The sequence below is a fragment of the Pongo pygmaeus genome, chromosome 3, assembly GCF_028885625.2.
Source record: "Pongo pygmaeus isolate AG05252 chromosome 3, NHGRI_mPonPyg2-v2.0_pri, whole genome shotgun sequence".
NCBI lineage: Eukaryota > Metazoa > Chordata > Mammalia > Primates > Hominidae > Pongo > Pongo pygmaeus.
In genome coordinates this window covers 127,847,885-127,873,055 of record NC_072376.2, presented here as the reverse complement: position 1 = coordinate 127,873,055, position 25,171 = coordinate 127,847,885, and the positions used below count along the sequence as shown (strand labels likewise).

Sequence of the window (25,171 nt, the reverse complement as noted above, 5' to 3'; positions counted from 1 at the left end):
TCAAATAATCCATATGTAGAATGCGTATGTCATCAGAGCACCATGAAAATTTTTGGTTTGTAATATAAGCACATTATTTGTTAAGTATAAATACTCCATTTAATTTTGTGCTTAAGTCTCTTAATTTCATTTGTATTAAATTTTATATAAGTAACAAGTTGTTCATATTATCTGTTTTGACATTATTGAGATTTCGCTTTTCTCTTGTGGCTAGAGGTATGCATTGCCTGCAAATGTGAATAACAACTGATACTTCCAGAAATGTCACATTTTAGCAGCCAGGTTTTTCTGAATATACAATGTGTATTACTATATCACATGCTGTGTCCACATATCCTTTATGTTATTAAAAAATAGTTCTTCAAAATATTTATTTGCCTTTGCTTTACTTTCAGTGGTAAAATATTTGAGAATAGTTTTTCTTGGCTCAGTTAATGTGGCATTTGTTCTCTTCACCCCATAACTCATTCGTCATGCAAAAGAGAAGTCTTGCTCCTGCAGTGGTATTGATCCACACGGCCCATTTGGTTAGGAGTAAAGCCTCTTTAATTACTTTGGCTGACTTTCATTTTTTACAAAGTCTTAGGCACATTAGCTATCATGTTGTATTATTCTCATTTGTCTTAAATAAATGCACCATGGTCTCGAGAGATTGATCGACTGTCTACAGTCTTGAGAAACCAGAGCCTACACCAGTCTATACTCACTCTCTTAGCCTAGAAATCCGAAAGAGCTATCTCTCATCTTCTCCCAGGGTTTGATAACCTCTTCTCTTTACTTCGCCAGAGGTGTTTTGACCTTTAATTAAAAGGAAAATTTGTTGTCTTCCTTTCAGAAGGCAGCAAATAATGAACTCATTAAAATGAGGTTAGTGTTCAGGCCTTAGAGCAATAAGAGTTGAAGTCTCATTAGCAGCTAACAATGCAGAACACAGCACATAAATAAACCTAATATGGCACAGCGAAATGCCTCGGTGCATTAAATTTGAGCGGAATCAAATGTTTACCGTCAACGATGTCTGGCGCATAGAGTTTTAATGCACTTAATAAAGAAAAGCAAATTGCTTCCTATTAGCCATGAAATGTTACCACAGAAATTGCCCCAAAAAGTGTATTATGTAAATGTGAGATGTGTTAATTATTAACAAAGATATTGTAGAAATATATCTGTCTTGCTTGATACATGCAACAATTAGGAAGAATAAAGATCACTCAAAAATTTCTAAACGTAGTTCTAGTGATTAATGTAAAATAAGATGGGATGTAAGATTTTTTTAAGAGACTTTATCTCACTGCTGGCCCAAGATAAGAGATATTTGCAATGTCAAGCTAAAGAATCAGTTAATAAAACATCCTTGTAGTTTATAAAATATCTTTTGGTCAAGGGATTCCTTAAGAGCTTATTTAAAAGAGCTACTATACTTCATTTATACAAGTACAAAGAACGTTGTATCCATAAATTTGAATACTTTGTGACTTTTTATAATAGTAAATGAGCTATAGTTAGTAAAATAATAATTAGGAGTTTTATTTTAATAATTCAGTGAATGGAATAAAAGTGCTGGTAATAATATGTTTTTTATTCTTCATTGTTTTAGATTCCTTATGTAAAATTAGAAATTTGTTTCAATTTGATATTTCCTCCACAATGAACCTGTATCTACTATGCTTCTTAAATTTTAAAAGAATTAGATTACTTATTTTGCTTGATTACTCATTCTATCATCTTTTCTTCAAAATATTGGAACAAAATTGCTTCCATTCCCCACTTCTTGAGCTCTCACGAAAACGCAGACACAAAAAAAAAATGGAAGTGTCAAAAATGTCATAGATTAAGAACACCTGATTTATGCCGATGAAGTCAACTCACTAAAGGCTAGACGGGGATTTTGAAGAGACACTTCTCTACTGAAGAATAAAGGTAGCTGGTACTTTGCAAACAATGTTCATCTAATACATAAAGCCTGGGAACAAATCAGAAGTCATCATATGCTACATTCAATTCTTTCACAACCTGCATTTAATGTATCATTTGATATTAAGAGTTCTAGAAACTTTATCTTCAAACTACATCCCAAATCTGACTACTTTCTTCCTGCTTTACTACGGACTCCAGGACCCTCATTTCTCAATTGGCTAACCTGTTTTTCTCCTCTACATGTTTTCCTCTTTCATTCTTCTCCTGCTCTGACCCAGGCAATTCTTCATACAGTGGCCAAATATTTAAGGTATAAATCATGAATATTATGTATCTGCTCAAAACTCTCCAATGGCTTCCCACAGGTTCAACTGCAATGTATTAGTAATTTCTTTGTTTATTATTTGTGTCATTGAAATACAAACTCCTAACCAAAGGACTGTTTGTTTCATTCAAAACTGAATCTCCAGTCCCTACAACAGCTGGACTATATTAGCTGCTTGAATATTTCTTGAATAGGTAAGCACAGCAACATAGTTCACTTAAAGTTAAATTACACCAAAATGTCTTTATTAAAGAAATAATGTGAAAGGTAGATAATGTCAGTCACAGAACTCCAAAGGATACCATTCATACAGAAAATAATTATACTGTTTCTGTCTCTTGTTGGGAAATGAGTGCTGTACTGGAAAATGTTACCATTCATGCATTTTTGGTTTTGCTGTTCTCTTTCATGAGTGTCTCACTAGCTTCCCTTCATCTACAGAAAATCACTTGGTAGACTAGCAGTTGTTTATTAGATTATGTCACCTACTTTGTTATAAATGTGCATCATAACTAGGCTTTAAATAGGGCTGAGTCAAGGAGGTGACAACAAGATATCACAGGAGTTTTTGTTTTTGAAACTCTAAAGTTTTTGTCAGCGGGAGAGACTTTCCACAAGAAAAAGATTTATCTGCCAAGTAAAGAAAAATCCATCTTAAAATATTTTGCTATACCATGGATTTTAGTATATATGTTTTTCTTCTAGTTTCTATAACCAATTATGTTCCTATATGAATAATAATGGTTTTCATATTTATAACAAAATCTAAAATTAGATATATTTATCCTACTGGCGGTGCACTGAGAAAATTCTACTACATTTGAGCTTAAAAAATAAATAAGCCTTAATGCCTCAAATGTATATAAAGTGACTCATAATTTGATATTCAGCCTTTGAAAGTGGTTTTGGGGGTACACATTTAAAGATGTATGTAGGCCGGGCATGGTGGCTCACACCTGTAATCCCAGCACTTTGGGAGGCTGAGGCAGGTGGATCACAAAGTCAGGAGATTGAGACCATCCTGGCTAACACAGTGAAACCCCATCTCTACTAAAAATACAAAAAATTAGCCGGGCGTGGTGGTGGGTGCCTGTAGTCCCAGCTACTCGGGAGGCTGAGGCAGGAGGATGGCATGAACCCGGGAGGCGGAGCTTGAAGTGAGCCAAGATTGCGCCGCTGCACTCCAGCCTGGGCTACAGATCAAGACTCCCTCTCAAAAAAAAAAAAAAAAAAAAAAAAAAAAATGTGTGTATCTGTGTTATCTGTGTGCTTACAAAATACTCAACCATGTATCATATGAAAATTTTCAAAAAGTTTATAAAATTGATCATGAAAATTTGGATTAATCCACATTTCATTAACAACTTAAAAGTTGTTTTCATTAACTTAATAGTTGGTTTTTATAATTTCTCAGCAAGAATAAGATGCTCCAAGAAATATACTATAATATTTATCAAAATTATAATTGTTAATTCTAAATATATTTTCAGAATTCCATAATATAAAGGAATTTATCTTTTTTTATTATACTTTAAGTTTTAGGGTACACGTTTATTTGAAGCTCTTTAACAATAGCAAATCCTGGAATAATGGAAAAACACTCCTTTGTACAGATCACTTGCAGAGAGTTAATGTGATTATTTGACTGCATGCATATTCAGAATCACAGTTCATATAAAATCACAGCTATTACATTTTTCATTTGCATTGCATAATAAGTAGGAAACTATATTCAATAGAGGAGATCATGACCCCAAAAGACACCTCTACTTTCCCATGATTAGACATTCACTTAATGTTTTTTCCTAAATAATCAAACCACAAACTTAGGCAAGTGGAGGAGGGTGTTTCTGGCTGATTATTTGAGGTAAAAGATAAGATACATTAAGTGCAAGATTTTTCCTACCAAAGGACTTCAGTATGTTAATGTGGGTTGAGACCTTCTCTGGTGGTGTATGATACAGAGTGTTTCCTAAACATTTTGAAGATATAATTATTTTTTCACAGACATTTAATTTTATAGACCCAAATTTATAGTGACCCATGGATCATAGTTTGGTTTCACTTGTCTGTGGTAAAGATTTCTGTTTCACTGGTTATCTCTTCTTACACAGTGAAATTGTCTATAATCACTTGAAGAAGAAGGTAGCTCAAACATCCACATTCTGTAGATCTTAAGCCATTTCTGACAGTGGTAACCAAATCTGTACCTGCTCTGGAGCTTCCACATGCAATACAAAGTATCTCCATCAAGCTGGCCTTCCAACACAAAAATCAGGATTTTGTAGAGGGATTCAAGTTACATTTTAAAGTTGCAAGCAAATGCAAAGAGAACTTGGACCCAGTTCTCAGATCCTTTCTAAGAATACTTGGGGATATTTTGTGTTATAAACTCCTTGTCTCCCACTCTGACCCAAAAAAGATTTTGACTTTATCATTTTATTTATGTCATACATGTATACGTATGTTATTCTTGGCTATTTGATTTCATATTATTCCTAAAGCCATTTTTAAGTCATTGAGGTTAAAATGACTAAAATATTCATTCTGCTATTTTCAAAGAAATCCTAACTAGTTTGAGTTCTATGCCACTATTACTCTATGACATATTTAAATACTTTGGCTTTAGGAAATATGAGTTATTTTTATTATTATCTTATAAGAAGCTTTTAAGGAAATAATTATGCCACACAAACAATGACCTCTGAAGTTAAAATATATATTTATCTTTTTACAAGAAAAAAAAATTTTTATAAGTTATAATGGAGACTTGAGAGTAAGAGCTTATAGGAATAGTATATTAAAATATATTTATATAATTGGATACCAGGCTTAGAGGAACTAAATTATAAACAAAAATGCCAGTGCCCTAACTGATACCATTTGAAGGGTCATAATGAGATCACGTTTTATTCAAATATACTAACTTGACTCAAAATTTCAATCAATTCAGTAGAGCATGGGAAACAGAAACCAGAGGAAGAGAGTGCAGGGCACAGACATAGTTTGAGATGATCTTTATGAACTGAAATAAGATACAATTGAAAGAGAGATTAGAACTCATAAGAACTGAACAGTATTTCACCATTCTTAAGGAAATTTTCCGATCTCAGGGAAAGAACCAGAATGCCAATCAGAAAACAGAAGCAGAAGCTCATCTTACACACTTTCAGAATGGACTAAAATCAGTGGCTTATAGTTCTGTGGAAAGGAGATGCCCAGGACACCCTCCAGTAACAACGTTTAGGGCACCAGACACATCCACTCACATCTACTAGGAAAGGAGTCAAAGACATGTGGAGTGTTTTGCTGATGCAATAAAATAAAATTTACAACACAAAGAACACACTGCAATTTAATGATTTATATAACCTTCATTGTGTTCTTTGATAATCAGGCAGAAAATGCAAACTCTTCACATACGTGACATGATTTAATATTATTTTATAAGGTCAAACCAATTTTTAATTTTCTTCTTCTCTTTGCCAGTATGTTTAATCAGTATCAATGTTTAAACTTTCAGTATTCAAAAAATACTCCTAATGCAATGAAACCATTATCCTTACCCATATATATACATTTTTTGTGCAGTTAGTTCCTGAAACTTACCCTCCAATCCTGTGTAACAAAGTTTTGAAAGTAACGACGCTAAGTTCTTTCCTGACCCTAAGATCTGTTCTCACTGGCCCCATTGTTTGGAGCAGACTCCCCAGGTCCCATTTTAGGCATAACTGGTCTGTTATTTTCCATGCCTCAACAAAATGGCCTGCCACTTTCCCAAGGTGGACTTTATTGATCTCATTGTCTACCTTGTTGAAACGTAGACACTGATATTTTGTGTTTATTTCAATAATAGCATGGTACTAAAATTAATTTTGCAACACTAGTAACAATTTGTAATTCAACAATTATTTGACTGATTTGTTATGTGTATCCTCTGTGTGCCTAAAAAGAATGTAGGTTCCATCAAAACCCAGAAAACTTACCAGTTTTGTTTATCAGGTACTTTCTAACTCCATACCTAGCATAATTTATGTAGCCTCTCTGTGCATTCTTTTCTCCACTTGTAAGATAGGATTAATAAAAAGGTCACTGGAAGATTTAAATAAATAATCAGAGTGTTGCTCATCACCTAACACATAGTAAAAGCTTGATAATATTAGATATTATTTTTGCCATTCTCCACTCTATCCTGAGTACCTAAAATATACAGTCCAATTAATATAGTTTGAATGAATGAATGAACAGTGGCAAAGGGAGGGAAGAGTGCCCAAAGAGAGTGAGCTTTTAGATTCCTGTCTTCCTGGAGACAGACCAAACAAGAAAAATGGCAACGAAATACTTAACTGGTGGGTGAAAAGAGGAAAGGAAAAATTGCTCTGAAATGTCGAGGTGTTCTTTGGCTCACTAGGTTTTTTTTCAGATTGAGTGTGATTTCAGAAGTAGGATCCCTACAGTTCAAACTTTCTCCCCATAAATACTCTGGCACTTGTTCAGTATTGTCATCAGAGGCATTCACTCATTTTTAATTAATTAACTTATCCATTTCACAATCTGAGCTAAACCATTTAACATGAAATTACGTAGAAAACTTGGTATGCGTTTTTTGTTAATGTATACATTATAGCAAATTCCTCCTTGAGTAGCAGTAACAGTTTATCAGAAAAAAAAAGAAAGAAATGAGATTGAGATGAGTAAGAAGAAAGGTAGAGCTATAAAATGCAAATTTCAAAAGCTTCATATTTTCATCCTGGGTCAGCCCTATTCATCTTCAATTGTAAATTTACAAATAATATCTGTGCAAAAGTTTATGGAATCCCAACTCCATTTTATTGAGGTAGGCACACAAACTTGCTATATTGGAACATGAGGTTACTAAGGTTAGACTGGGTTTTAAGGCAGGCATGGTCAATTTTGACCTTCTTCTTGTGTTATCTGGGTGGACTATTTAATCTTTCCATAAAGCAGTATTTTTTACCTGGAAAATATAAATATAAGTTATCTCTTCTGATTCCCATATCATAATCTAGTTAGGATAAATAAGACACCTTTTTATTGAGCTATTAAGTATGATAAAAGACCATATAAAACAAACACTATCACTCTGAGGTAGCTGTTTTGAAATTTTGAAAATATAAGACTGTATTAGGCCTGGCACCATTGCTCATGCCTGTAATCCCAGCACTTTGGGATGCCGATGCAGGTGGATCACAAGGTCAGGAGTTCGAGACCTGCCTGGCCAATATGGTGAAAGCCCGTCTCTACTAAAAATACAAAAATTAGCCTGGCATGGTGGTGGGTGCCTGTAGTCCCATCTACTCAGCAGGCTGAGGCAGGAGAATCAGTTGGACTTGGGAGGTGGATGTTGCAGTGACCTGAGGTCATGCCACTATACTCCAGCCTGGGTGACTCCATCAGCCAGAGTGAGACTCCATCTCAATAAGTAAATAAATTGTATTAGTTTGTTCACACTGCTATAAAGACATACCCAAGACTCAATAATGTAGAAAGAAAGAAGTTTAATCCACTCACAGTTCTATATGGCTGGGAAGACCTCAGGAAACTTAAAATCATGGTGGAAGGCAAAGGAGAAGCGAGGCACATCTTACTTGGTGGGAGGAGGAAGAAATAAAGAGTGCAAGGGGAAAGTGCCACACACTTTTAAACAACCAGATCTTGTGAGAACTCTATCACAAGACAGCACTTGGGGGATAGTGTGAAACCATTAGAAACCATCCTCATGATCCAATCTCCTCCAACCAGGCCCCACATTCCACATGTGGGGATTACAATTTGACATGAGATTTGGCTGGGGACACAGAGCCCAACCATATCATTCTGCCCTGACTCCTCCCAAATCTCATGTCCTTCTCACATTTCAAAATATAGTCATGCCTTCCCAACAGTCTCCCTCAGTCTTAACTCATTCCAGCATTAACCCAAAAGTTCAAGTCCAAATTGTCATCTGAGACAAAGTAAGTTCTTTCTGCCTATGAGCCTGTAAAATCAAAAACAAGTTAGTTACTTCCAAGATACAATGCGGGTAAAGGCATTTGGTAAATGCTCCCATTCCAAATAGGAGAAATTGACCAAAACAATGGAACCCAGCAGGGCAGTCATTAAATCTTAAAACTCCAAAATAATCTTCTTTGACTTCAGGTCTCACATCCAAGACACGCTGATGCAAGGAGCGGACTCCCAAGGCCTTGGGCAACTCTGCCTTGTGGCTTTGAAGGGTACAGCCCCCATGGCTGCTTTCACAGGCTGGCATTGAGAGTTTGTACTTTCCAGGCACACAGTGCAAGCTGGTCAGTGAACTTACCATTCTGTGGTCTGGGGGATGGTCTCCCTCTTCTCACAGCTCTACTAGGCAGTGCCCCAGTGGGGATTTGATATGGGTGTTCCAACCCCACACTTCCCCTCTGCACTGCCCAGGTAGAAATTCTCCATGAGGGCTCTGCTCCTGCGGCAGATTTTGCCTGAATATCCAGGCATTTCAATACATCCTCTGAAATCCAGGTGAAGGTTCCCAAATCTCAACTCTTACCTCCTTCCCACCTGTAGGCCCAACACCACGTGGAAGCCACCAAGGCTTGGAGCTTGCACCCTCTGAAGCCACAACATGAGCTGTCCCTTGGCCCATTTTAGCCATGGCTGGAGCTGGAGTGGCTGGGATGCAGAGCACCATATCCCTAGGCTGCACAGAAAGGCTGGGCCATGAATTTGGCCCAAGAAACCATTTTTCTCTCTGAGGCCTCTGGGCCTGTGATGGGAGGGGCTGCTGTGAAGGTCTCTGAAATGCCCTGGAGACACTTTGCCCATTGTCTTGGCGATTAACACTTGGCTCCTCTGACTTATGTAAGTGTCTGCAGCTGGCTTGGGCTTGAATTCCTCCCCAGAAAATGGATTTTTCTTTTCTACCATATGGTCAGGCTGCAATTTTTTCAAACTTTTATGCTCTGCTTCCCTTTTAAATATAAGTTCCCATTTCAGACCATCTCTTTCTTTATGGAAATGAGTTAGGCTTTTAGGAAGGGCCAGGCCATATCTTCAACACTTTGCTACTTAGAAATTTGTTTGTCCAGATGCCCTTAATCATCTCTCTCAAGTTCAAAGTTTCACAGATTTTTAGAGCAGGGGCAAAATGCCTCCAGTCTCTTTGCTAAAACATAGCAAGAATGACCTTTGCTCTAGTTCCCAATAAGTTCCCCATCTCCATCTGAGACCACCTCAGCCTGGACTTCATTGTCCGCATCACTATCAGCATTTTGATCACAACCATTCAACAAGTCTCTAGGAAGTTCCAACCTTTCCCACATCTTCTTGTCTTCTTCTGAACCCTTCAAACTGTTCCAACTTCTGCCCATTACCCAGTTCCAAAGTTGCTTCCACATTTTCTGGTGTCATTATAGCAGTGCCTCACTCCCAATACCAATTTTCTGTATTAGTTCATTCTTACACTGCTATAAAGGCATACCTGAGACTGGATTATTTATAAAGAAAATAAGTTTAATTGACTCACAGGAAGAGAGAGAGTGTGTTTGGGGGGGAAGTGCCACACACTTTGAAACAACCAGATCTTGTGAGAACTCTGTCATGAGACAGCACTAGGGAGATGGTGCTAAACCTTTAGAAACCACCCTCAGGATCCAGTCACCTCCCACCAAGCCCCACCTTCAACATGTGGGGATTACAATTTGATGTGAGATTTGGGTTGGGACACAGAGCCAAACCATATCAAAGACTGTATCAAAATGTAAATATGCACATGACTTATTAGGTATGATTAGGGAAAGGGTTAGCCTGAGAGTAACAACCTGATATCAGGATGGTTTAAGAAATATGCATAACACCTTGAAATTAATATAAATAATATACTAACTCAGTATTATTAGGACACTAGTGTTCTAATGGTGATGATCTCCAGGTTGAAGCTATAAAAATCACTGTTAAAAACAGATTTTTAGTTTTCATTTTATAGTCTCCAATTCAGAATCCCCAGAGGATAAGCCTGGAAGCAGATATTTTACAAGCATGCTGGTGATTCATTTCATGTGGGCAACTTGAAAATAGTTGTTCAACATTTATTAGAACCAGCTGGAGTATATGATGAAGTGCAAATTTGTAGGCATTATGACAGACAAAAATCAGTATTTCCTGAAGTGGGCCCCAGAATTGACAATTTTAGCAATTTTCTCTAGAAAATTGTACACACAATAAAGTTTGAATACCATTACTGCTTTGTCAAACAGTACGTAGCTATATAGGGGCAAAGTTGGACTCACATTCTTTTTCCTTCCTTCCTTCCTTCCTTCCTTCTTCTCTTTCTTTCGCTTTGTCAGATTGGCATGAACATGGCTTATTGTAGTCTCAAACTCCCGGGCTAAAGTGATCCTCTCGCCCCCACCCTGGAAGTAGTTGAGACTACAGGCGTATTGCACACCCCACCATGCCAGGCTAATTTTTGTATTTTTTTGTAGAGAAGGGGTTGCACCATGTTGCCCAGGCCGGCTTTGACTCCTAAGCTCAAGCATTCCTCCCAGCTCAGCTTCCCAAAGTGCTAGTAATACAGGCATGAGCCACCACACCCAGCCTAGACTTGCTTTCTTAAATACTAAGAAATTTATTAGGAGAATATTGAATTAATGGAAGTTATGTTTATTAAAATAATAGATTATTGATTTTTATAAATAAGTTACATATTTATTCTCTTTAATGTACAATCAACTTAGTGAGTTCTTCATAAGCAGTAAAAGAAAAAATTTCAAAGCCATTTATATTGTTTGTTATGTCATGCAAACTATTAAATAAATAATGTATATTGTCAAAACTCTAAACACATTTTATTATTTTTATTTTATTTATTTGTTTATTTATTTTTTGAGATGGAGTTTCGCTCTTGTCGCCCAGGCTGGAGTGCCATGGTGCAATCTCGGCTCACTGAAACCTCCACCTCCCAGGTTTAAGTGATTCTCCTGCCTCAGCCTCCCGAGCAGCTGGGATTACAGGCATGCACCACCACGCCCATCTAATTTTTGTATTATTAGTAGAGAAGGGGTTTCACCATGTTGGCCAGGCTGGTCTTGAACTTCTGACCTCAAATGATCCACCTGCCTTGGCCTCCCAAAGTGCTGGGATTACAGGCATGAGCCATCATGCCCAGCCACATTTTATTATACATATTCAAAACTAAAGTTTCCACACAAAATATTCAGGTAGAAAAAAGTGTATTTCCTGAGCTTTACCATTTTATTTGTATCCCAAATTGAGACACTTTATTTCTAGTTCATTAACAAGTTTTTCCAAAATAAGGCATTTTAAAAATTAAGGGGTTTTAAAAGAATAAGTTAAATTTGTACTTAATTTATTCTTAAATTTATATCCATATTATTCTTGCCCTAATATTTCTTCTGACATTTTACATTATTCCTATATTGGAATTCTTTCTTCTTTCTACTTTTCTTCTTAATTTGTATGGTTTAGCACTTTTCTCTTTCAAATTTATTTCTGATTTTCTTTAGTTTGAATCATTTTGTGTATATTCATTGTTATTTTTTTCTCCCTTCCTTTGTAATTGAAAGGCATGAAAACTTTTCTGAAGTTTGAAAACCAAAGAACATTTACTTGTACTAAACAAGGGAGCCTTGAAAACTTTTTCAGATTTGCTTTTTTTTTCATTCGTTTTTTTTTTTACTTATAGCATTTGTCATTTTTACTCCCTCATTAATCCAGACTACATGTTAGTAGTCCATGACTAGACAGCTCTTTTTTTTTCAACAATGAAAAGGTCTGTTAAGTTCTTCACGTAGCTAACTAGCCCCCCATCTGACTTTGCCTCTCTGAACTTGCTTTAGAGATCTATGACACAAGGCTATAAAACATCTCTGTTATAAAACATCCCAGTGAAATGCTAGATCCTATCTATATTGTTCTGATATCATCTTGTGATATGGCCCATGAACTATGTTTGTCATATTACCATTGGAAAAATGTTACTGACAAAAATTAAAAATTAAAAACAAATGAAACTAATCCAATTATTGCTGTGTATTAGTATGTACTTTTATCATACTTTGGATACATCAAACCTTACTCATTTTCATGTATCTCATGTTACTAAATGCAAAAAAAAAACAGTAACATGAGATACATGAAAATGAGTAAGGTTTGATGGAGCTTCAGGTGCGTAGACTAAAGGAAAACATAAGATACAGCATGGATGCAATAAAGTCAAAAATGATGCAAGTCTTAAGAAAATAATTTAGGAATCTACTTTGGTGTACCAGAGGAGGCTTTATACAAAAAGTTGGCATTTGGGCAGAGATATAAAGAATTGGTGGGATTTGGGAAATGGGATTGGGAGCTGGGGAGGCTTTCTGGGCAAAGAGAATAAAGAGAGAAATGACATGGGGAAATGTAGGAGGTGGGAGATAGTTAAGTTTAACCAGAGTACATGGTGATTTGCAGGAAATAACAATGGGTGTTGGAGGCACCAAGGATACCTAACTGATGGAGAGAGAATGATAGACTCAGGTATCAGTAATAGTATTTATTGAGCGCATGATACTTGCCAGACACTTAGCTAAACAATTTGCATGCCTTAGCCAATGTAATTCTCCTAATAATAGTATAAAATAAATTTTCAAAAGTACCCCATTTCACAGATAAATAAATGCAGAATAATGAATGACTTCAAGAACTTAAAGGAAGAAAGATAAGTGGTTGAAATTGGAGTGGTGAGGGGAATAGCAGACGGGAGAATTTTTTTAAAAAATCAAGATAAGGAGACTCAGAAATTGTGCATGGAATACAACCAAAAAAAGCCAGAAAAGGGAACTCACTAAGGGAAATAATACATAATGTTCTTATTTTAAGGCTGTATTCCAGAGCATTTACCAATATGTTCAACCAGTTCAATACATTTTTATCTCAACTGTTTTTAATATTTAGTTTAATCTCTATGAGAAATGCATTTTTAATATTTTGTAGAACTCAGTTAAGCTAGTGGTTCTATTTTTGCCTTTGTCTACTTAGTTGATAAGATTTAATAATGTTGAACATGATAACACCCAGTCTAATTGTGGTCTTGGATAACCATTGACTATATATTTTGTCAACATTTTAGTTACTTAGTCATTTTTTTAATCAAATTCATGTGCAGGAGACTCCTTTCATTGTAAAGGAATAAACAGTTAGGTTCACAAGTCTTTGAAACAAATGCTTAGCCACCATGACTAATGGAAAAAAATTGTTTGACCTCTGACTCCTTAGTCTCCATAGCAGATGGATAGGAGTAATCAAAAATCATTCTTATTATTAATATCTCTTGTTTGAAATTAGCTTCTCATTTTAATCAGAACAAAGTATGTCCTCTTTAAAAATCCATTAAAAATAGAAAAAGCATTCTGAATCAATATGCAGACCAGTAAGCAAACTAAAAAGCCCAAGGATATAAGAGATCTGAATTATGCTACAAATTTTGACATAGGAATAATGGCCGTGAAAGGATTGGCAACAAATTTACATAACTAATTCTGTGTCATTATTAGCAATGTGTTATTATCCTGTCCACGAACCAGAATTTCACATAGTATAATTCCAAATCTAGAAAGTAGGGAAATGTTTGTCACATTTAGAAAATTTCTGTTATGGAATTAGTAACAAAAAGGGGTATCTATTTTTACATGTTCTTCCCTTTTTCATAACTAGGTTTGCAAGCAATGTACTATAAAATACACATTCCTCTTTAGTTTGTAAGGTAAAAACCCAAGCTTTCAATTTAATAATTATGCCTTTAAAAATGATGAGGGAAGTGGTCCAGTTAAATAAAATATTAAATTGCAGTTCAAACAAAAGTTATCCTCCTATTGCTTACCAAGAAAACAGGACTTGTCTGCATTCAACAATTCTGAAAAATTTTCACCACATAAAGGAAGTATAATAATCCAAAGTTCAAGAAATGTCTCACACAGAAATGAAAAATGATTTCAGTGCCGTGGAGTTGGACAATTGCCTCTTAGCAGTGCAAAATGTGCTTAGGACTTAACTGTTTCATAATATGGTGACCTTCAATAAAAATAATGACAATAATAATTATAATACCTGAAATATGAATACCACATAACAGCACCCATCAAAAACAAGAAAGCTCATATCATTTTGTTTTACTCATGCATACACATTTGCAAAAGAGGCATCCCAAAACTTCATATTTATTTTTCTAAAATCATGTTAATTTCTTATTTATTTCAGGCATTACTAGAGACTCAAAATTTACTGCGCACTCAGGTTGCAAATTTTACCTTCAACCTTGGATTTTCAGGGAAGTTTTACCACACAGGTAAGAAGGAGCTTTGTGTTCTCAGGCAGCTACATATAAATAGGAAATAAAATTTTGAATGATTCATAAGTGGTAGAAATAGATTCTCCAGATTGATTATGGGAAAATCTTGGGCACATTATTTGAGTAGCCAAATCCAAAATCAATGAGCATATTTACTTTGGTAAATACTGTTAAAATCAAGGGCAAAAGAGAAAGAGAATTGACTTTTTCAACTCATTTTTTTAAAAATAGAAAGCATAACCACTGTACTGAGTATGACTGTGCATCTTGTTTCTCAGCACAGTATGGGTAGAAGGCATAGTAATAATGATAATGAGAATACTACTAATAATAATTGACAGAATTTTAAAATTATCAAATAGTTGATGTGATAGATACTTTTGTACATATTATTTTCCTTTGGAAAACATCCGATGATAGAGAGAAACTTTAAGGTCTCGATGAAATGTAATAGACTCTAAACTTGTTAGTTTACCTTCCCTTGCAGGATTTTTTCCCTAAAACAATATTACCACTAATTTGGCCTAACATATACTAAAATCATCACAATTAGACTTGTATTTCTTTCCATCTCTATCCAGCCACAATTGTACTTATGTCCAGTCTCACCCTCTAAATAAATTCTTAAAATGTGATTGCTATTCATGTGCTGTGTTCTGATATTCCTTACTTCTTTACTTACCCTCACCTCCAAAATGCTGACTTTTTATTTTCTGAATATTAGCATTGAAATAACTGGTACCGTTTTAGAGAAAGCTATGTTAATAAAATTGATTGTCTTTGACAAAAAGAGTACTAAACTATGTGTTGGGGCCTGTGTTAGGGGAATACCTATAATCTGCTTCTATTTGTGCATCCATGCTGTGAACTGATTGCTTTGTTTAGAACTTTGCACTGTTGCACCCACCAACCCGTCATCTAGCATTAGGTATATCTCCCAATGCTATCCCTCCCCCCTCCCCCCACCCCACAACAGTCCCCAGAGTGTGATGTTCCCCTTCCTGTGTCCATGTGTTCTCATTGTTCAATTCCCACCTATGAGTGAGAATATGCGGTGTTTGGTTTTTTGTTGTTGCGATAGTTTACTGAGAATGATGATTTCCAATTTCATCCATGTCCCTACAAAGGACGTGAACTCATCATTTTTTATGCACATTGCGCACATGTACCATAAAACCTAAAGTATAATAATAATAATAAAAAAAAAAATTATTTTAATCAATTCTAAAAAAAAAAAAAAAAAAAAAAAAAAGAACTTTGCACTGTTGTTGTTTCACAGCACCTTAGCGAAAACATGTCACAGTATTTATTCTGTATCCATGTATGCAATTTGTTAACTTATTAAAATATTCTATTCAAAGGTAGTCTTTAGTTTTCATAAATACCTTGTTTACTAAATGAGGCTTTTTAATGTAAAAGCTCAATATGGTTTGTTAGAATACTGAAATAACAATGTCTTATTGGCTTTTCCTTGATGCTTTTTTTTCTCCTGCTTTGAAACATGTAAATCTGCTTAAAGTAATAGAAGGAAAATTAGTATGTACACCAGTTGATAAATCAAATGATTTCATATTTTAAAAGGATGTTTTGCAGAAAGAGATTTGGGTCATCATATCTGCACAGGCAAAGCAATTTCAGCTTACAATTTTGAAAATAGACATGGTTTTGTAAATCTTTTCAAAAGCTCCCTCAAGAAATGATTTCAGACTGAAGAAGCTCTGACTATGAAGTTATGAAGCAGATAGCTTTAAAGGCTATATCTACTCATGCAGGGGGAAAAATTATGGGATTATTCGGAGTTCATATACAAACAATACTATTTTGTCTTAAATAGCTGTAGATTGTAAGGAAAGTGATTCTTTTGGCTGAAATATATCTGGATAACTGCCTCAGTTTTTATTTACTTTTCATACTCAGACCTATTAAATGTGCCAGACATTTGCAAAGTTAATGTTGTAGAGGTTATACCACTTCCCATTTCTTCTCTAAAACACTGAACATGCACAGAGTACACAACCACTGGGAAATGAGCAGCACACCAGTCAGTATCACAGAAATAGTTATTGAAGAAGGACAGTAAAAAAGAAAGATGTATTTTAATTATATCTTTTAAGCAGACATTATTGACTCTGTGTTGAAACCAGTATAACAAAAATAATAGAATATTTTGTGCTGTAATACTGTGGTGATAGTACACTTTAGAGAATAAGCAATATTTATAAATCTATAGATTTTAGAAGTTTAATTTCTTTCACATAAATGTCATTTTTATTTAATTGATATATTTACTTCATTTGTAGGATCATTGAAATGCGCCTGTAACGTATTTCAAGAGTGCCATCAAAATTATATGAATACTTATTAATGCACTCAGGGATATTAAAGTTTCTTCTGGAGCTGAGTTACACAACGTGATACCCTTTCAGATATCAGAAAGACGTGCCTTACCCCTATCTTGTCACATTTCTATATGGAGATTTCACATTTTAGAAAAAACAATTGCAAATCAAGGAGGTGCATTCCTTACATGTGCACCTGGCTGTGATGTGTAACCATGAGGAGATGGCTTTCTCGGGCTGACTGTCTCTGTTCTCTCCCAGAATGATCTGATTTCCCAATGTGTGAGGATGCTGATGGATGAGCCTCATTGTTTTGAAGACATTTAGTCACATATGCCCAGTGTAATAATGATTGATTCTGCATTTCTTAGACTGCTTCACTTATTTGTATTTCTGATGTATTCTTTCGTGTTCAGTTTCTCTGTCCTTCACAAACTAAAAACAATCTCACCCCAAAAGGGCATACCACCAAGCTTTTCCTAAAGTCGTTCACCCACAGGTGCCAAATTGAAAGAGGAAGGGCATAGTGCAGATTAAATGGAAAAAAAAATAAAAGCATGGAGTTTAGAATGAAATATCTTAGTCTGGAAATATTTAGATTTTGAATGAAATTGCATAACAAAAGCTTAACTGAGAAATGAAGACATTATAGTATTCAGATGCCTTCTTTGAAAGAGGAGCTACCCACTGTATTTTGCCAGGGACATGATTTCTGGTGGCAACCATTGCTGTTCTTTGGAATTAAATGTGACCCAATCAATAATTAATTCATGAATAATGTTTGCAAATTGAATTAACATTGGTCTTTTCCAAGAGAGATTATTTTATGAAAAATAGCATTTTCTACAAAATCATTAACTTTCAAGCATGACAGTAAGTAAAGTGTTACATTTTTACCCCTTCTGTGATTTTTTTGTGTGTATGTTGCTTTTCTGTGTGGAGTATTAGTTAAAAGACCTGATACTGGTAACAAACTTTATGTTCAAATCCAGATTCTGACATTTTGCTAGCATTTGAACACAGTTTACTTAAATTTTCCGTGCCTCAGTTTATATATCTACCAAATGGGGATAATAATATTTCTTTTGTTAGGAGCAATGCCTAGCATGTTACAAGTGCTATGTAAATGTTTATTATTAATTTTAAAATTATTTTCATATAAGATTCAAATATTATCAAAAGGTAAATAGTAGACAATTCATATGGCACTATTTTCTAATTTTGGAACAATAGGTAGCTTTTAATCAATGTTTATCATCCCACAGTTCTTTATATTTAGTATAATATTTAAAAGTAGTTTATTCTATCCCCACATATATGGAACAATGCCATGTTCGATGTACAAGGAAAATTAGAAAATATCTCAATATTTAGAAATTATAATATTTTATACAAATTACACAAATATAAGGTAGAAATTTTTACAAAAGAGAAAATAATACAAACACTGAAATTATATATATCTTATTGTAATTTAATAACTGTACTTTTAAGGAAATTAACCTGTAGGGCAAAATTATTCTTATTTTGGCAGACTTAAAGAAATTTTGGAAGCATACTTTTATCTCACAACAGATTCTCCAAAAGTGATAGTAAAGAAACAAACTCTTCATGTATTTTGCTTCTGAATTAAAACATTTTTTATTCATTGATAATTAGGAAATGTAAAAAAAAATTTTAATAAGAGCAAAAAGTGTTTTTTTCATTAATAATTATCTAGACCAGGATCTAGATCAGATTAGAAGTGAAAGCTTTAATTTGAGCACAGATATTTTAATGGTCTGTAACGTGCTAATCTGGTCACATATAAACTGCAAAAGATATTTCCACATATAATTTAAGTATATATTAGGTACAGAAAAATAAACGTTTACAGGAAGTCCAAAATGTAATACTTTCATCTAGTTGGATTTAAAATCATTTGAGATTCTGCTGCTGTCCCTCAGTATGGCTTAGTATCATATTTTTTATTAAGCTGTTTCCAGTGTCAAAGGGTTGCCTCATGTGGCTTTGAATTATATGACCAGCATAAAACAAGAGAAAAGCTGACAAAAATTAATCCATGATGCAAACAAAAGGAAAGTTTTAAACGTTACTCTCAGTCTTTTTGAGGGTGTTTATAAATTAACATAATCTCTAACATAAAAATTGCTAAGATTTTATGATCAGTCATGCATCTGTTTCTATCAATAGTCCACAAAATTGTCTTTAAATTGAGTAATTGACCTCCTACCTGGTCAAGTGTGCATTATGTGTTTCCTGCCACTTGCAATAATGATCAGCAGAGTTTAAAATGAATGGAAGCATTTTTCAAACACTCTGTATTCAAAACACAACAAGATAATTCCAGGAGGGGGGGAGAACTATTAATTCTTTCATCATATGTGACATAATGTAACTCTTTCTAATCTGTGCCTCAATTTGCTAAAATATGACTATGAGAAACATATGAACACCTCATCTGAGGAAGTGATAAACTCTTCTTCATTTGAATTTTAATATTTCATATTCTTAATATATTAAAAAAGTCAATGAATTATGAGTCTGTAATATTAACACTGTTAGCTAAAACAAAAATTAAGAAATCTTCTGCTCATCTTAATTATAGGACTTTATTCCTTTCAAAATTTCTAATAGAAATAGAATTTCTTTACTCTGTGTAGTAGCATTGAAGGTGCCAAAGCCCTAATTAAACCTGAAGGTCCTTATACCTTTCAAAGATTATGAATTATGAACTGTATTCCAGGAACAGTGAGTATACCTAAAAGAAAGAAGTTGCCAAATACTTTGGTGGCCATGTGAAGCTGCTAAATCCACTGACTTTGTTAAATATAGACTAAATTAAATTATTCACTTATGCACTGCTCTGGATAAGTGGTGTGTTACAGTACAAGGTAAAGGGATCCAGTCCCTGACTTTAAGAAATTTATAATCTAGGCAGGCAAAGTTTCTAAAACAGTGTGAATACATATAAATTCAAAACGTGGCAAGTATAAAGCAATAGATAGAATTTTTAAGGCAACCTTAATATTCAAAAAGTGCTTACTATTTGCAAGTCACAATATTAAGTGCTTTAATAAATTGATCTCATCAACTTTTCACTAAGACCCTGTAAGACAGGTATTTATAATCCTATTTTAAAACAGGGAACTAAGACCTAGAGAGGTTAACTTGTCCAAGATCACATAGTTAATTAAGTGGCAAAACTAGAGACTCTGCTCCAAGTACTGAGTGACACCAGTTACATGTTTTAATCCTTTCATGGAGCTAGTTTGATGACCCTGGAAGTCTTTGTTTTAAGACACACACATGGAACATTCAGAGAAAATCCTTATAAACATCTTTAATATTTATTCCCTAAATTTAAGTAAAAAATAAAAATAAAAAATCAAACACCCATCTGTAAAACATATTCTTTTGTGAAAGAATAAACCAAATAATACACCCCACACTATAAGCCAGGACTTATTCTTTTACTTTACTTACATAGTTAAGTAGTAAGAGAGCAAGCAGGAATTAATTCTTATATTATCGATTCACAACATTTGTAAATTCAGCTGTATATAGTAAAATTGTACAAAATCATATGAAAACCCTGTCATTTGTGGATATTCTTGGATAGCTGCAATATAATTAATTCTCTTAGAAGTAAGTTGTTTTTTATCTTAACTGTGGCATAACAATGTTTTTTGTTTTTATTTCCTATGTATTGGGTGCTGTTAACAAATTTTCCCAAAAGAAGAAGAGAAAGTGATACTAGTTTTAAATTCTCAAGTCACACATATTATAAACAGTTATCAGATCCATTGTTTAGTTTTTATGAAATGTTTATATTAAAATGGGAAATTTGATATGTATAACATTAAGTGAAAAATGTAAGCATGCAAAAATATTAGTACAGCAAGAGCTGAACTTTTAAAATATAAGTAGAAAAAGATTTTTGAAAATAATACAAAAATGTTTTTACTGGTTAGCTCTAGAAGATGGTCTTACAGGTTTTTTTGCTGTTTTTGCGTTTGTTTTTGGGCTTTGTAAATTACTTGCCTATGCTTTCCACATTTCTTTAATAAACATATTTATGTAATCAGAAAAAAATAACAAATTTTATGAGTTAAAATTTATGTTCAATTATTTGAGAATTACCCTTAACATTTAAGGGTAAAAAAATATGTTAGGGTATAAAATATATACAACGGTATAACATATATGTAAGGGTATAAAATACCCTTAAATTCTAAATTAAACAACTGTCTGACCTGGGGCCAGCCATGCCTACACACCCCATCCTAATCCCAAGTTCCCTTACCTTTGATTCATTTTAAACTGTGGTCTTTTATTCTGATTTAAAAAGCCCACAGAATTGGATATATGTATTAGCAGCATGAAAAATTAACATAAATCTGACAAAAATAACCTTTAAGATAGTAAGAAATTTTCACCAAAGTTATTTTTAACTTTATGTTTTAAAGGGACTGAAGAGGAAGATGAAGGAGATGACCTTTTACTTCGGTCTGTGGATGAGTTCTGGTGGTTTCCTCACATGTGGAGCCACATGCAGCCCCACCTCTTCCACAATGAGTCATCTTTAGTAGAGCAGATGATTCTCAACAAGGAATTTGCACTGGTGAGCACATTTTATTGTGGTATCTTTTGAACTATAAATTGTGATCTTGTGGTGGAAGTGTAAAATTAATGTATTGGATTGAATATGATAGAAATAGAATAAAATATAATATCAGGGTGCATCATATGTATTGAGGGTACATATAACTTTGTGATATTTTGTTTCAGGCAAGTGTGTATATGTAAAGGGCCATTATGTAATTATATAGAAAATATATTTCAAAAAGTAAGTTATTTTCAGAAAGCTTTCAACTCCTGTTTTATGAGATGACTATTCTTGTATCTATGAAGACAAAAAAATAGTACAACTTTCATTCTTGGTGCAATGTAATTAACCATTCAAAAATAATTTATTGCTTAACATCACTAATCATTAGAGAAATACAAATCAAAACCACAATGAGATACCTTCTCATTCCAATCAGAATAACAGTTATTTAAAAAGTCAAAAACAACAGATGTTGGCAATGTTGCAGAGGAAAAGAGAACACTTACACACTGCTGGTGGAAATATAAATTAGTATAGCCATTGTGGAAAGCAGTATGACAATTTCTCAAAGAACTTAAAACAGAAGTACCATTTGATTGAGCAATCCCATTATTAGGCATATGCCAAAGAAGTATAAATTATTCTATCATAAAGACGCACACACATGTTCATCACAGAGCTATTCACAACAGCAAAGTCATGGAATCAACCTAAATGCCTATCAACAGTAGATTGGATAAAGAAAATGTGGTCCATATGCACCATGGAACACTATGCAGCCATAAAAAAAAAATGAGATTATGTCCTTTGCAGCAACATGGATGGGGCTAGAGGCCATAATCCTAAGCAAACTGACACAGGAACAGAAAACCAAACACTGCATGTTGGCACTTATGAGTGTGAGCTAAACACTGAGCACACATGGACACAAAGAAGGGAACACCAAACCCTGGAGCCTGCTTGAGTGTGGAGGGAGAGGATGGAAAAACTACCTGTCTGATACTATGCTTATCACTTGGGTGACAAAATAATCTGTACACTGAAACTCCATGACACAATTTATCTATATCATAAACCTGCACATAGCCCTGGACTATTTTTTAAATATAGTTTAAAAAATCATTTGTTGCAAGAATGAAGGAAGAAAAGAATGAGTTGAATGTTTGGAGCCGTGACTCTAAACCAGTGGCTCTCATATTTTAGTGTGATCTATTTCACCTAGAAGACTTCTGAAACACAGACTGCTTGGTCCATTAGCAGAGTTTCTGATTCAGTAGATCTGCAGAGAGGCCTGACAATTTGCATTTCAGAAACTTCCCAGATGATCCCCATGATTCTACACTAAGAATCACTTGCTCTAGATGAGGGGCTGGAAAATTATGACCTTTAATCCAATTCTGGAGTGCTACTTGCTTTTTATGATCCCTGAGCTAAGAAAGCCTTTTTTAAAAACATTTCTTAATAATTCAAATGAAAAGTAAACAATCAAAGGAACAGTGATAATTTGTGGCATGTAAAAATTATATAAAATTTACATTTAAATGTTCATAAATAAAATTTTGTTGGAACACTGCCACACTCATTCCTTTATGAATTGCCTGCAGCTGCTTTCACATTGCAATGGCAGAGTTGAATGGCAGGTTGTGAAAGAGATCTTACGGTCCACAAAGCCGAAAATATTTTTATCTCAACCTTTACCAAAAAAAAGTTTGCTCAACCCTGCTCTAGACATTAATTAAGCCATGTATTCCTTTAAGAATCTAACAAAAGACAGAAACATTTTCCCTTGAAAAATGCTCAGATGCACATTCTCACATCTTCATCCAATGGGACATACAATCACAAAGGGTTTGTGAATCCACCAAAGAACCTAGTTCCTAGTTAGGAACTCCTAACTTAAACTGTTGTGATTCATTAGTACTGTGTGATTTACTGATATTTTCGTTGTTTTAAGCCATCTTTGGAAGCATAGCCCAAGTCAAATTAATACTATGATATGTCATAAAGTTATGCCCAGTTGCTAAGCTAATAGCTCATCACTCTTTGAGTCTCTAAATCCCCAGACCAATGTCAGATCTGCACACAGGATTCTTAGTAGTAAATGTAGAAAGCATAAAAAGCAGTTAAGATCAAGGACTCAGGCACCAGATTATCTGTTTGAATCCTCACCTTCCATTGACGGTTGCTTGACCTTGAACAAATGACTTAGATTCTCTATGTCTGTTTCTCCATTTATAAAACTGAGGATAATGGTAACAACTACCTCATGGAATTGCTGGCAGGATATACATAATGTGCTTAGAGCAGCAGCTGGCCCACAGTAAGCATTCAATAGTGTTAATTAACCAATTATGACCTTTCTAAATACAGAGGAGCATGCAGTTACATCTTGCTTTTAAAATGCCTAATTTTTTTTAAAAAAAATATGGATTTACAAGGGGTCATTTTTTTACTTAACTTTTAGGAAATGTCTCATAAATGTGGCGCTGCTTCATAGCATTGAAAATTAAGTAAATATTTTCCATTTCAAAAATGAGCTTACCTTGAGTAAGCATGCTAAATTCTCTCAGGACAGTTACCTTGAAAATAAAACATGTTTATCACCTGTCTTAAACTTCCCCCACTTCATTCCACTCCACTCCTACTCTAGAGCCTTGCTCTTTAGGGATATAGGTTATATTTCATAATGGTTGATTTCACCTGTTTGTGTAATTTCTTTTTTAAGAGCCATACTGAGAGCTCTGGGAAGACTCAGATGTAATTGCTTTGTAATGAAATGTTGAAAGCGATTTAGAGTCCATTCAGAGTAATTACATTTGTTTAGTCAGCATGGCTAGAAACTACACTTATTCCTATAAATATATTGTGTAAAAAATCTTATTGTATTTTACATAGTCAAAATATTACGACTAAAATGAAGTCTGTTAAACATACATCATACTGAAATGACACTGTCCTTTTCCTTCTGGAGTTCAGCTCAATAAAACTCAAGACTCTTCAAGCAGTGACATTCAGAACCCCACCTTTACTGTCAACATAACATGACAATATTTGTGCTATCCAGAGAGCCAAGAGATATATCTCTTATTAAATTATTATCTTTTCACATCCAGCTGACACTTTAGAGTCATCAACAGTATCAAGATAGGATAGGATAGCAGAAACACTAACTGGATATTGGTGGAGTAAATTTTAGTCCTGACTGCTAGTAACAAGTTCTGATAAAATTGGCAACTTATTTAACGTCTTTATATCTCACTTTCTTCTCTCAAAATAGTAATGACTTGCTCTTTCATTCTCTAAACTACAAAGTTTTTAGATAATTAATTTACATCAACTCTTCTGCCAACCAAAGGCACTGGACCAGATAATGCTACTGATCAATTTCAGTTTTAAAATTCTGTGATCATTTGTGGATTACATCGGTCCACAAATTTGGAATGAACATCGTGAAATCCTTATCTAGTTGGAATTGAAGCAATTATGAGAAAATATTTTCAAACTAAATGAACAATTCATACAGATAAAAATCAAAAGTCTTTAAACCCTTTTTTTAAGTTCTATTCTGACATTCCTCATTATCCCTTGATATGATCTTGGCTGTCAGAGGGATTGTCAGTCTCAAAAGCACATTT

General features: G+C 34.3%; 1 protein-coding gene across 1 annotated transcript in view; it reads left to right on the top strand.

The window, feature by feature from the left end:
* The window catches only part of LOC129035136 (bifunctional heparan sulfate N-deacetylase/N-sulfotransferase 4), a 291,019-nt gene that overhangs the window by 125,874 nt on the left and 139,974 nt on the right, over positions 1-25,171 (top strand). Inside the window, exons 3-4 of the mRNA XM_054485287.2 lie at positions 14,495-14,582; positions 21,394-21,548. Coding sequence (XP_054341262.1) covers positions 14,495-14,582; positions 21,394-21,548 — 243 coding nt within the window. The remainder of the gene's footprint in view (positions 1-14,494; positions 14,583-21,393; positions 21,549-25,171) is intronic.